Here is a 12,899-nt window from a genome sequence, read left to right on the forward strand (position 1 = left end):
ATATTATCTATGATTACTAATTTCCCAATCCCAGATCACATTCCTTTTATTTTAAGATTGCTATGTACAGGTGACTCCTAACGTCTTCCTGATATTTTCCACTGATATCTCCTCACTTGTCTGATTAACTATCTTGGCAGGACTTCTTAAACAAATATGTGAAAAACAATTTGGTTTGAGACTTTTTGTTCCACTTGAATATATATAAAAATATATTAGGAAGAGTAATCAATACATGCTATAGCTATATCTTTCTGTGCCCCCATCCTCATCCATATTTTCCAGTACACACATTGTAGAAGCTGCCATAAATTGTTGGATATGTTTGGCTTAGCAGTGTTGGAATAACAAGTATAAAAGTGCTGAGTCTAATAATCGTGTTAAACAGAACACACACAGCAGTCACACGCATGAAATTGCTTTGCTAAATGTTCAAGTCAACAATGTTTTGCTAAGCATTTTTTTTTCCTCCTAAGAGCTCTATATATTCCAGTGAAAATCTGCTCTTCATAAATGTTTTCTTGTCAGTGGTGGGCTTAACCTTGTTCTTTGACAGAGGTAGTGGAGAAGCAGATGCTTCTCCATATCTGACCTGGTGCAGTAGTTGTCTCTGTGTGACCTACAAAGCACTTACTAGACCTCAGGAGAAGTTATTGTACAAAATAAATGGAAGTATGATGGTTAAAACTGGACAGAAAGGCACCATTCCAACTCTCTTAGAAGTCAAACGTGTCTTGTATCCTGTGTCAAAATACTGTCTCTTATCTCCCTTCCTGTGGAATTCAAGTTCAAATGGAGTTCAAGCAACTACCTGGAGTTGAGCTGCTTTCGAGGACGCTGATATCTTCCTGTAACTCCCTCCTGTCTTCATGTTCCTCTTTGCATTCCAAGCTGGGGCTGTAGTGGCGGGGTTTCATTAACAGGGACTTCCTTTTGTTGACAGGAATGCCTGATATCTGATCTTCGGCTTTTCTCTTCTTAGCCATGGAGCATTTGTAGGCACTGCAACGATCAGTTGCCAGGGACAGAGAAAAACATGGGAGAAGTGAGGGGCAAGTTGTTTTAAAAATAGCACCACCCTATAGTTTAATTCTAAGTATAAAAGTGAGGACTGAAAAAATATTAAATCACTTGCAGTTTCAGCAAATTGTGTCTAGAGATATTTAACTTTAGCCCAGGTACTGAAAGTCCAGGCCACAGGCAAATCCTGTTTCTTTGCACTGCTGCCAAAATCTTTTTGGGGAAAGGGGATGAGGAGTAAGACAAAACCATAACCCAACAGCCTTAAGTGGAGTTAAGGAAAGGATGAACAAAATTGTAGCCTGTGTTGACAATCCAGAAAAACAGCTAAAGAGAAAATTATACCATCAGTTGAATTACAAAATTCTGAGCCTTTGGTCCATTACCTTTACATCAGTATGAATATCCAATTAGACACCTTGAGTTCAACAGCATAAAACCTGTGAGAACACACTGTACGTTGATAACTTTTTGCAACACGGGTCCCTCTTTCAATACTAATCCTGACCACTGGTTTCATTTAATTTACTCCAGCCATAAAGACCTGGTTTAAGCTCTACTCAGGTCTTTGTTCAGAGTATGAAAAAGGCTTCTGCAAAGAGCTATTCATGTCACTTAAAACTATATTTATGTGATAAAAGGGGGAGCTGATCCCTGGGAAAGGTCTTACCCAGTTCAGATGTCTAACTGTCAGATGACTGACAGGAGTGGGAATGGCAGGATTTTAGAGAGGAAGATCTTTAGGAGGTTTAATATACTTCTTTTAGCTCCTAATAGATCCATATGTTCATGTGAATAGTCTTTGGTTCTCCAATTATTTAGCCAAGCCTTTGTCACCACGGGAATCTGTATGTCATGTAGGTGTTACAACATAAGACACATCCCTAAAGAGGCTGGAACCTTCAACCCTCTTTTCTTAATAATTTTTCGTGTAAGTGATTTGACATGATTTTATTCTCTTCTCACACACAGTATACTAAGAAATTTTTGTAGTATGAATAATAGTGCTCATATTATATCTGTCAGAGATGAAAAAAACTACATATATGGATCTGTGTAATCCACTCAATGGTTTCTCAACCTTAGGTACCCCCAGGGAGCATTACAAATCTACACGATGCCCTTAGGTGTTGGATTTTGCATTTGGCTCACTGACTTAGCTTCAAGATTTGCAAAAAAAAAAAAGCCATGTATGATGAGAACTCCTATTGGTTACACATATTACAAGCTCAACAGCATAAATTAATCCTTCCAAGGTATCTTATGTGCACTAAATTGGCTCAGGTTCTGATTGTTTTGGATGAAAGCATATGACTAACTTGAGCTTTTTTGTTTAAAAAAAAAAACAAAAATGTTTTTGGCTAAGCACCTTTTTGGCAATCCCTCTTTGCAAACATAAAGGACATGGAAATACAGCGATCTGCATTTTAGGGGGAATGTTAAAATTCCATCATATACATCTCAAACATTGGATATTCTTGATCATCAGAAGGCTAAAATGCTATGGGCATCTAGAATCTAGGAATATGGGATGGTAAGCACATGCTGTAGTTGAATAAAATATGGCTTCTGTGTTATTTCTCTGTTTATGAATGGAGGATAACATGAATATCATAATAAAGGTCAGAATCACAGTAGTATCTGTGTACCACTGGAAATAATGCCCATATAACAGATACCAGAGATGGATGTAGTGTCAAAAAATATGCATCATTTGTTTCTAAGAAAATACAGTTATTTAGTTCATATTTGTGGGTGGCATTTCATACTAGTGATGTTGTTCCAGGAAAATTAAATAAATGACAAAACTTTGAAATCTCTTCATACACTATTGTTTTTATCAACCAAAACCTTCACTAGGTTTGTTTTTCTGATATTTCTTTTATTTGTCAAGTTACCCTCCAGTTAATGCTGTGAAAATGTTTAGGATATGATGAATTTCCAGTGTTTAATTCCCCTTTAACAAAACTACAGCTGTTTTTTATGCCAGAATAATTAATAGATTTTTTGGAACAGAAGATCCAATTGGATAATCTAATATGCCCTCCTGTGCAACACAGGTCACAGAATTTCATCTAGTTCTTCAGCCTTAATCCTATAATTATCTGACTGTTCCTGAGATTTGACTAACCTCAAGTTAAAGGAAAACTTGGTAATCTGGTAAATTCATTACTGTATTCTTGCTCACTGACTACAATCTTTTTCTAGCAACATAATGTAACAGGTCCCACACTGTGGACTGGAATAACACTTATTCAACATATTGGGTTTTTCACCACAACTGGAAAAGAGAATCAAACCCAGATGTCAGCAGACTGTGATCAAGACCAGGTTTCCTCTAAAGGTCCCATCGTTTTAAAAGAAGTGAATATATGAGATTCAACTTCTAGTAAAATCATTTCTGACACCATTCTGATTACAGAACGTTGACAAACATAGTTGTCACTTATTTCCTAGGAAGTTCAAACACCAGGAAGAGATTTTCAGCTCTTGCTTTCGCTGGTGGCCCTTTAAACTGCTGGGTTTGAGCTTAAATTAGAATCTATTAGTTTGAAGGAACCAGTTTAAATTTCTATCACATATCAGAAATTCCTTGCCTTTTCTACCTTACAGTGCTTAAAATGAAATATTTAAATAAAACCAGAAAAAAATTCACAAGTGGCAGCTTTTTAAAGTACTTACACATGATTTTTTAAGGATCTGATGATGGAAAACAGGAATTTTAATACTATGAAAATAATATGTTTATGCCTTTATAATATTCATGTCATGCCGATTTCAGCTTTGTCTTTAAAAGTTTCTATTTCTCTCTTTTCCTTGTGCACATTCATACACAGACACACATGTAGGTTATCACAGATTTGTCAAGCTGTACTTTGTCAAGTGGTAAACCTATAATTTAGCTTCTCTATTACTCATCTCTTAAATTCAACATCTAATAGTTTTGTTGCTATTTATCAATGGCCTGCTTGTTGTCATGGAACACTGATTCAGCTGTCAAGGTTATTTGGTAATCTGAGGCTCATAAAACTGGAGAAGCTCTTTTTGTTTTGAGCCCAAAGCCAATACACAATCGGGGTTTTTTTTTCCCAATTTAACTGTGCTTAAATTTTATGGATAACAAATCATGTCTGTACTATCTAAAATAAGCAAAGTTTTTATTATATATATTTTTTTTTAGTTAATGATTCAATTACCAAAAGCAGTCTTGAGTCAATTATCATAGTGTGAGTCAAGAGGTGAAAATCTAAGACACTTAGGACCTGGCTGCATATACTGAAAAAAAACCCAAGAGAAATCTTTCATAGATATTTCATACCTAAATAAATTTTTGGGGAATTTTTTTTTTTCTTTTTCTTTCTTTTATTTCTTTTCAGATCATGTCTTGCAGACACTGGTAATATACAGGCAGTACTTTGCATTGGACCCTCACCACAAAGCAATGTCTCAGAAGAAAGAAATAGGTTTTAAGCAGTCCCAAACACATAAAGCTTTTCTTAAAAAATGGTCATGTTTTTGTTTTGGGGGTTTTTGGTTTGTTTGGTTTGGTTTGGTTTGTTGTTTTGCTTTTTTTTTTTTTTTATAATTTGTTCATCTAAGTGATGTGTTTGTCAAGCCTTCAACCCAACCTTTAACCACTTTGTAGCCAGCAAGGATTTGTTGTAGTTAATCTGCTGGCAAGACTTCTAGACCTCTGGGGATTTTTGCTTATTCACAGGAGCCTGCAGATTGGCAAAGCATGAAAACAGAGCAAAGAATTGCCATAGTGGGTAAAACTAGGGGTACATTCAGTCTGAAAACTGGTGTTTAATAATGCCTGTAATGGATGCCATGTAAAATAATGAGAGCAGAACACACCACATCTCATATACACTTCTTAGATTTTAGAGAGAAAATAAGTGCCTTTGAATATCAAGGCACTTGCATTTCTTTTCTACTGCTATGTAAGGATCCTACACCTTATGTGAGTTTGTGCAAGAAAACTTAGTGAACCATTTTAGTTGTGGAGAAATTTTTTTTAAATCATTAAAATGAATTGGGTTTTGACTCTTTGCCGAACTATTGAATTACAATTAAAGGAGACATCATCTTTTGATGTGCAAAAGCATTTCTGATGTGCAAAAACATTTAACTTCACACTAGTATTTACAAGGAGAAAATCAGTCTGACTACTCCTTAATCATATTTTGGTTAAAGATATTGCCAGATGCTTTAGACCTTCATCAGGATTTTTTTCCCCAAACTTTCAGATGCCCTAAGACAATGTAGTCAAATACTACATTTTCGTTACAGGAGGTAAGAGTTGGTATTTGAAAATTCAGGGACACTTACCACTCAAAGATGAAGCAGTAACATAGAAGTGCTTGTCATAGTTGGGCTTTTTTCTAAGAATTTTAAGAATCAAAAGTTATCTTAGGGGAAGATAAATTTTGAACATCTCTCCATCTTAGTCTCTCTTTTATATCAGTTTGTTCTTTAACCATAGATGAGCTGGATTCTGTGTAATTCTCTAGCACAATGGCTCCCTAGGGTTTAGGCTACAGCTGTGAAAAAAATCTGATCACCTAGAATCACAGTAGAATTTTGAGTTCCTCACAAACAGGTGATGATCAGGAGAATTTACTAGCACTAGACACAGAAAGGGGATGATCTGCTCCTAGGATGGATCACACACCAGTTCAGATTCCATTGCTGATATAATTTACATCAACCATGAATGCCAGAGGTTCATGAAAGGAGATGGAACGTCAGAGTTCAAAAAAGAGTGCTGGTAGTCTCATCACTGCAACTGAAAACCAAAATGGGTGTTGCTAGTTACAGTAACTTCAGATGGACAGCAGAGGTTGGGAAGGAAGGTGGAGTGTTACTATGACTCAGTGGTTTTTCATCAGGTTAAAACAGATTTATGTTCCACTTTCTTAATTAACTCTCATTGTTTGTAAAGAGTGTATGTAAATTTTGTAGCTCAGTGAGAGTGATAGCATTGTCAGCTCAGGTTGCTCTAAAAGGGATAACAAATAGAAAGATGGCTTTTACAGTCTCAAGAAGTTGGAGTCTCCACAGAAAGTCTGAAAATCCACAGCATCAGTCAGGTCTGCAAGAATTTTTTCACAGCCAGGGTCTAGGGTGGTGTTTTCAATGCCATGAAATCACTTACTGAACATGAACATGTTCACAAAATCTAACTGTATGCAAAACCAACTCCTAGATTCAGAAAATGCAATAGAAGTGACTTTAGGCCACATAGATTAGTCACCGATTATGCATATGTATATATTATATTTATATATAAAGATATATATATATTTATATATAAATATATATCATATTATATATATGTATACTTGAATTTTTTCTAAAAGAAAGAAAGCAAAAATGGGTACTAGAATACAAAATTTACGAGGCTTATATACAGTTGGAAAAAATGACAGCCAAACAGCAATTCTGCTTCCTCTGTTCCACTCTAAAATCCATATACTTGCTGGATTCAAAACGAAGCAAATTCTCTCACAGCACATAAAGAACTACTTGTGTAATAAATAAGGATTTCTTGACCCATGCCTTTTATAATTTTTAAGAAAGATACTTGATGAGGTGCTTTTCATTAGTGAGAATGTCAGTTAAAGAAATGGCTGTAATGACTTCAACCCATTTGTGTACCCTTCAACTCTCAATCTCAGAAGGATCTGTTTTTCAATACCTCCTATTTTGTCTGCTGTATGGATTAATAAACATGTTAATTCATTATGTTAGGATTTCTATGGCACTGTATTCTGATGTTCCATCCTGAAATGAATTTTCCAATTCCAAACATCTTTGTACTCAACGGGATATGAAACTGTGCTTACAGAGGTTTTGTACGTCCATGAATTTATCCCTGAATACTGGAACATGCTGGAGCAAGAGATAAAAGAAATCACCATTCTACCTACTTAAAATAAGTAAAAGTAAAATTTGTGAACTGTCAGGTGATGGAAAATTGCACATGCCCAGAAACAACTGTTTGATTTGTGAGGTACAGGTAGTAACACTACCTGAAGAACTTCAAGAGGTAACACTGTGACTGGCTGCTGAGAAAATTGCCTTCAAGGTTGGGCTAAAATTCATTAGCAGTCTAAGACCAAGTTAAATCAGAAAACAAGAGTTTTCTTTCTAGCTATTTTAAATAATTTTTACAATTTTTGAAATATGCAAATAAAAAATTATGGCTTTATGTGAAAATATTAAAGAAGGACATTTATTAACTCTGATATGAGATTTTACAGATGAAATGTTGAATGCTAGTCCTGGAAAGGACCACTGAGTTCTCATTACTGACAAGAAGTTAAAATGTATTTCCCCTAATTGCTCATCTGGAGCCAGTTACTGGCATTAATGGTGTCTTCTATTTTATAGAATTAACCAAGCTATAGGATTATTTTAGATAATTTATAACATTTGGACTCCATGACTAAGGGTGTTGTATTTTACATTCAGACTGGGAGATGAAAAAAATCTGGAAAACAATTCCAGCTGGAAATTCCTCAAAAATACATTTGTGAAAGAATTCATCAGGTAAAAAGAATTTTCTTCCATCAACATTTTAGAGCATTAAAATGGTAAGAATATAAACCAATAAAATGTGTTGGAAAAATTTGCTCTTCATTTGGACAGAGAGAATTGGTTGCAATGAAGCTTAGGACTTGGAGGACTTACTCCAATGATAATTAAAGAAAATCTGACTGATTCTCATTTTTAAACAGCACACACAGCACTAAAATAGTCATGTCATCTCTTTGTAACTCACACACACTTGGCTTACAAATTGTATCTGTGAAAGGAACAGAGGCTGTTCCTGTGTCCTGTAGCAACCACTCTACCTATCTGTAGGACCTTCTACATCTACAGAAGTTTATTGCCATACATGTGCAATGCTCTTTTTTCTAAAATGCCAGAGTTGTGAGAAGTTCAGTCCAGGGCTGGACCAAGATGAAAGGAATGGACATGAGATATAGATGGGAAAAAGATAAAAGGGAAATTTATATTTATGAACACTAAAACAGAGCAAAACAAGATCAGTAACTTGGGGGTATTAAATGTCTTCTATATACACAATTGGAAGGGTTAGCCAGGAAAAAAAGGAACAGAACTGTACAGACAATAATGTGGAGAAAATATGGTATCATAACTGAAAGCTGGCTGGCTGGAGCAAGATATTAAAATATATATTTTATTTGAAAAAGACATATAAGAAAAGCAAAGGAACTGTCATGTACCTTGTTGGTAAAAGAGGATTTATTAGACCCCATAAGAAGAGGCTGGGGAGAAATGGGTAATGGTGTTGAGTCATTAGGTACTGAGCTTGGAGGTGTTTCAAGCAGTAAACTGAATGTTACAGGCCACCTGACCAAAAAGAACAACTGGACTGTGAAATGATTGAGCAAATGCAAAGAAGCACGTAAAAAGAGTGAGGCAATGGTAAGTCAGCAGTAACATAGGAAAAGACATGCAGTTATGGTTAAATTTACACATGCCTCAAGCTCATGCCTCTGTGGACAACAATTTTGGGCTGCAATAAACTCATGAAATGGCTTTTTATTTTTCTTTTAAAATATATTTTTATTTTTTATTAAACTCTGTTTTATTATTTCGTCAGGATTCTCCACAAAGCAAAGGCAACTCAGAAGAGGACAACAGAGATTTAACTTCTCTGACTTTCTTGTTTTCAGTTAACGAGCTTGTTGGATCATAAGGATATTCAGATAGTATTAAAATTATTACATACAAACACTCAAATTGAAATGCTATGTCAATGAAATTAATGACTTCTTCAGAGAGTCATTCCATAACTCATAAATCAAGAACTCTACATGGTTAAAGTTGCATGGTCGGTCCCTTTTCTAACAGGTAAGTTATTTTTAGTAAAAGCCAGTTTAGAGAAAACTTATCTTTTATTCTGTGGAGCTCAAGAAGTTCTTAAACTCAGTAATATGAATGAATGGCCAAGATCTGGGCCAAATCCAGCCTCCCTAGCCTCTTTTTTGTTTACTCACTCAATCTGTCCAGGTTCAGTAGGTCAATAAATTCCAGTGGGACCCAGGCCAAGAATTTGGCTTAGAATGGATTAAGTTTTCAAGGCAAATCTACAGATCATCCACACAACCTTTGACTCCAGAAAGCCTTGCACATGAGTGGTCAGTCTTCTAGCACCAGTAAGTGTTTAAATAAAAAGCATATTGGTAACTACACTCTGGTTAAAGAAGATGTAAAGAAGATAAGATAAACTTTGTGGGTTTTTTGCCAACAGGCTGTAAGCAACTCATTGTCAGGAGCCAGTACCTCCCTTTAATGTAGCAGGAGGTCCCATGGCTGCATTCTTCCCTTTTCCTTGCTATCTCCAGGCTGTACACAGTCTGTTTCTGCTCACTTTTGCTTGGCTGAATCCACCCTTGACATCAGTCAGAGGCAGCAATTCAGCTAGCCATAATATTTAGCTCATGATTGATATATATGAGGCAGAAGTTACGGGTTGGCGTTTCCATCACTATATGGCTTGCGGTCATCAACAGGGAAAAGATCTGCCATAAGAGGAAACAAACATTTGGGGCTGTAATGTTCTGATGCATTCTGTCAGGCAGCAGAAGGCACGAAGGCATATGCAACCCTAAATTTCTGTGCAGGTTTGGGAGGATAACATTTATTATGTGCTGATAAGCACAGAAGTTGTGATGGGGAAGACAGCGACTCATGTAATATATTAAATAACATAAAAATTTTAGTTCAAGGCAGGGAGTATTCTAAGATACAACCAGCTCTCAGGTAGAAAAAAACTGAAAATAGCTATATCTATCTAGCAGCTGCAGCAAAGTGATGTGGATTTGACATATATTATAAAAAACTCTTACAGAAAAACATACATTGAAACTAAATTATAATTACCCTTTTTAATAGTAAATGGAGGCTTTAAGTAAAAAAATTGTAAAACCACAATCAAATATAATAACGAAGAGAAAAGAGACTGAGACTGTGGCTTTTGGCTATAAATGAACATAGTATACATCAAAAGAGCCCTATAATATGCTAGAAATATATCTAATGTAGTTGTTGTTAAACAGAGCTATAAAAGTCACCTATAAAGCAAATGCACATAAAGCATCTACTAAAGCAAGCTAAAATAGAAATCTGAACATGAAACGCAGTCTCTAAAAGTTCTAAATAAATACAGGAAGAGAAGGTAGAGGTCACAGTACATAGATCAAAAGGTCTGAACATGTACAGGAATTAAGCAAATTATTAATCATAATAAACATCTCCAACCACAGTTGTCTCAAAAGAATTATGAGATACAGTTTGTCTTTCAACCATCTTAGTGGTTATTCAGAACAGTTCTCTGAATATTTAAGTCAAGGATCTGTAAACCCCAAGGTTACCTGCAAAATGTTAAAAGTCATTACTTGTGGTCACTCAGAACCATGTTATCATTTATTGAAACTGAGTGGAGGTTCTTATTATCTTATTACCTTGGACTCAAAGAGTGACATTTTAATAAAAGTAAAAAAATTATCTGATCTTCTCTATACACAAGTTCCGAACATTTTATGCAAGGCTCAACCCGCTCACATGAATTCTGTGAGAAAACTTGAAGCAGAAAATGTTTGAATTTTGAATTTCTTTCTGTTTGTTTGTTGTTTACAGTTGTCTTGGTTACTGGCTTAACAGTATTGAAAGAACAACTTGGTTCTGAACTATGGAAGCACCTGGTACTGTAAAAAAATCAAAAGGTTGATGAGGTCCATGAACTCATCCAAACTCTAGTGAAAGGAAAGGACGAAATGAAGTGAGATGGAGAGGCAGAGTGAAGGGAGAGGAGGAATGACAGCACTGTAGATTTCACAGTTTGATGGCTAATTAGAGGGGGACTGGGAGACGAAGGAGGAAACAAGGGAGGAACATAGACATGACAGACTATAAACTTGATTGCCATTACAATTTTCATTAATGCTTGGTTTTTTTAGTTAAGAGAACAGTTGACATACAGGATTTAATAATAAGGGTAGGAGAGTTCCAACGCTATTCTTTGTCACTATTAGGACTCTGACAATATACTGTGACTATATACTTACCTTTGCCTTACAGCAAATGGCACCACATAGTGATTGTTCAGTGTTTCTTTATGTTTCATTGTTCAGTGTTTGCTATCAAACATCAACTACAAAACCATTTTTCCTTAGTGTAAAACATAGATTTCAACAGATTCTTTGAGGAGAGTAAGGTCTAGCACACCAGATAAAGTTCCTTAAGAACCTAACAATGTTGTCAGAAAAGAATAGTAAATGAACAAGATTTAATGGGCATTTAAGAAAGCGTGATTCATAATAGACTTGCTTGTACCAGAAATCATGGAGTAAGAGACAGAGGTTAATATTTTCAGCGCCCCATAACCATTTCAATTTCTACGATGGCTAGGGCAGGGAGGAAGTTCCTCTTCCAAGCTGAGGAGCAAGCAGTACATACCCTTAACTTATTCTTTTAACAGATCTTGGGAATCGCTACTCTTAAGATTAATGCCCACTGTTGAATTGAAGATCAGTTATCAATAGAAACAGCATAATCCAGGTCTTTGACTCAGGTGAAATGTTTAATCCAATATGTCATGGACAAATATTTAAATGCCAAGGTGGCAAAGCTCTGCCCCAGCCAGTTACCATCATGGGGAGCACTGGGGAGGAGAGCTGGAAGTGTATGCTGTCAACATCCAATCTTCAATTGCAAAAGAGGGCTTTTTTTGAAGCTCAGACATGTCTGGCAGTAGCTGTAACTATTGACCATCTTCATTTAGCATTTACTACTAAGTCTGTTGAATTCAGAGATACAATTTGTTTCAGCAAAGCGCATTAAGGACTGCGAGGGTCCCACACTCTCTGCCAGTGGGAGACAGATGAGACACCAGGAAATGCAAGAGTCCACCTCAGTTTCTGTTCCAAATGTGCTTATTCAGGATTATGTCAAATGTGCTTTTCCACAGCAGTTTCCAGAAAATCAGTCTCTGACCAACTCCTGTGGAAACAGAAGCCAAGCCCAAAGGACAAACCTGACAGTTTTTCCAGATGCAGGCCAGGAACAAACAGCTTTCTCTGTCTCTGTCTCATTTCTAAGCAGTGCTATGGGATAACAGTACTGTGAAGGTGATAGCTACGCAAATCAACCATAATCTCAGTTCTTACTGAGGAACACCTTGGTGTCTTTTTGTGTGATTTTGCTTCATGTGCTCACTTCTTCCATCATCTAAGTATCACTTTCACCTCTTTCTCCAGTCATCTGCCATACTACTCCTTAAAAATATGCTTAGTTTTTGAAGTTCAGAAAAAGAGTTGCCAATCATTCCTTCCTAAATGCAGCTAGGCATGCACAGTGCTTTTCTTTCATGCCATGAACTTTTCCCAAGGAGCCAAATTATCTTCTATCTACCAAACTCTCTACCTTCATTCTATTACCGTCTGAAACAGAATTCAATTGTAATTGCATACATGCAATTTAGTAGTTCTTAAAGGAAACCAGCAAAATATTCAGCAATGTAGAATAAGGAATAACTACTTCAGTTACTTAAATGCTTTTAGTATGTTGTCATATGCTTGTATACAAGAGTATATTGATGTACCTCTTAAAACACTACTGGTAAAGTTAGGGAATACATTTTAGTAACACAGACTTTCTGAAATACTTCAGTTCCATTGCTTGCAGAGTTGCTTTGCTGGTTTCTCACCCTCCTAATCAACAGCAGCAAAAGTGTGAATTGTCTGGTTACTCCTTCTAGCAAGGAGACATCCAGAGAGCTCTGCTCTCTTACTCCTCTCTCTGCTAAAGTATTCAATATACTCATAACTCTGTACATTCACACT

General features: G+C 36.1%; 1 protein-coding gene across 5 annotated transcripts in view; it reads right to left on the reverse strand.

Annotated features, from left to right (window-relative positions):
* Positions 1-12,899, reverse strand: part of ST18 (ST18 C2H2C-type zinc finger transcription factor) — a 168,837-nt gene that overhangs the window by 49,812 nt on the left and 106,126 nt on the right. For all 5 annotated transcript variants that reach the window (XM_010401183.4, XM_010401184.4, XM_010401182.4 and 2 more), the window contains one exon: positions 812-1,002. In XM_010401183.4, the coding sequence (XP_010399485.1) occupies positions 812-1,002 (191 nt within the window). The remainder of the gene's footprint in view (positions 1-811; positions 1,003-12,899) is intronic.

The sequence above is a fragment of the Corvus cornix genome, chromosome 2 (assembly GCF_000738735.6).
Source record: "Corvus cornix cornix isolate S_Up_H32 chromosome 2, ASM73873v5, whole genome shotgun sequence".
Classification (NCBI taxonomy): domain Eukaryota; kingdom Metazoa; phylum Chordata; class Aves; order Passeriformes; family Corvidae; genus Corvus; species Corvus cornix.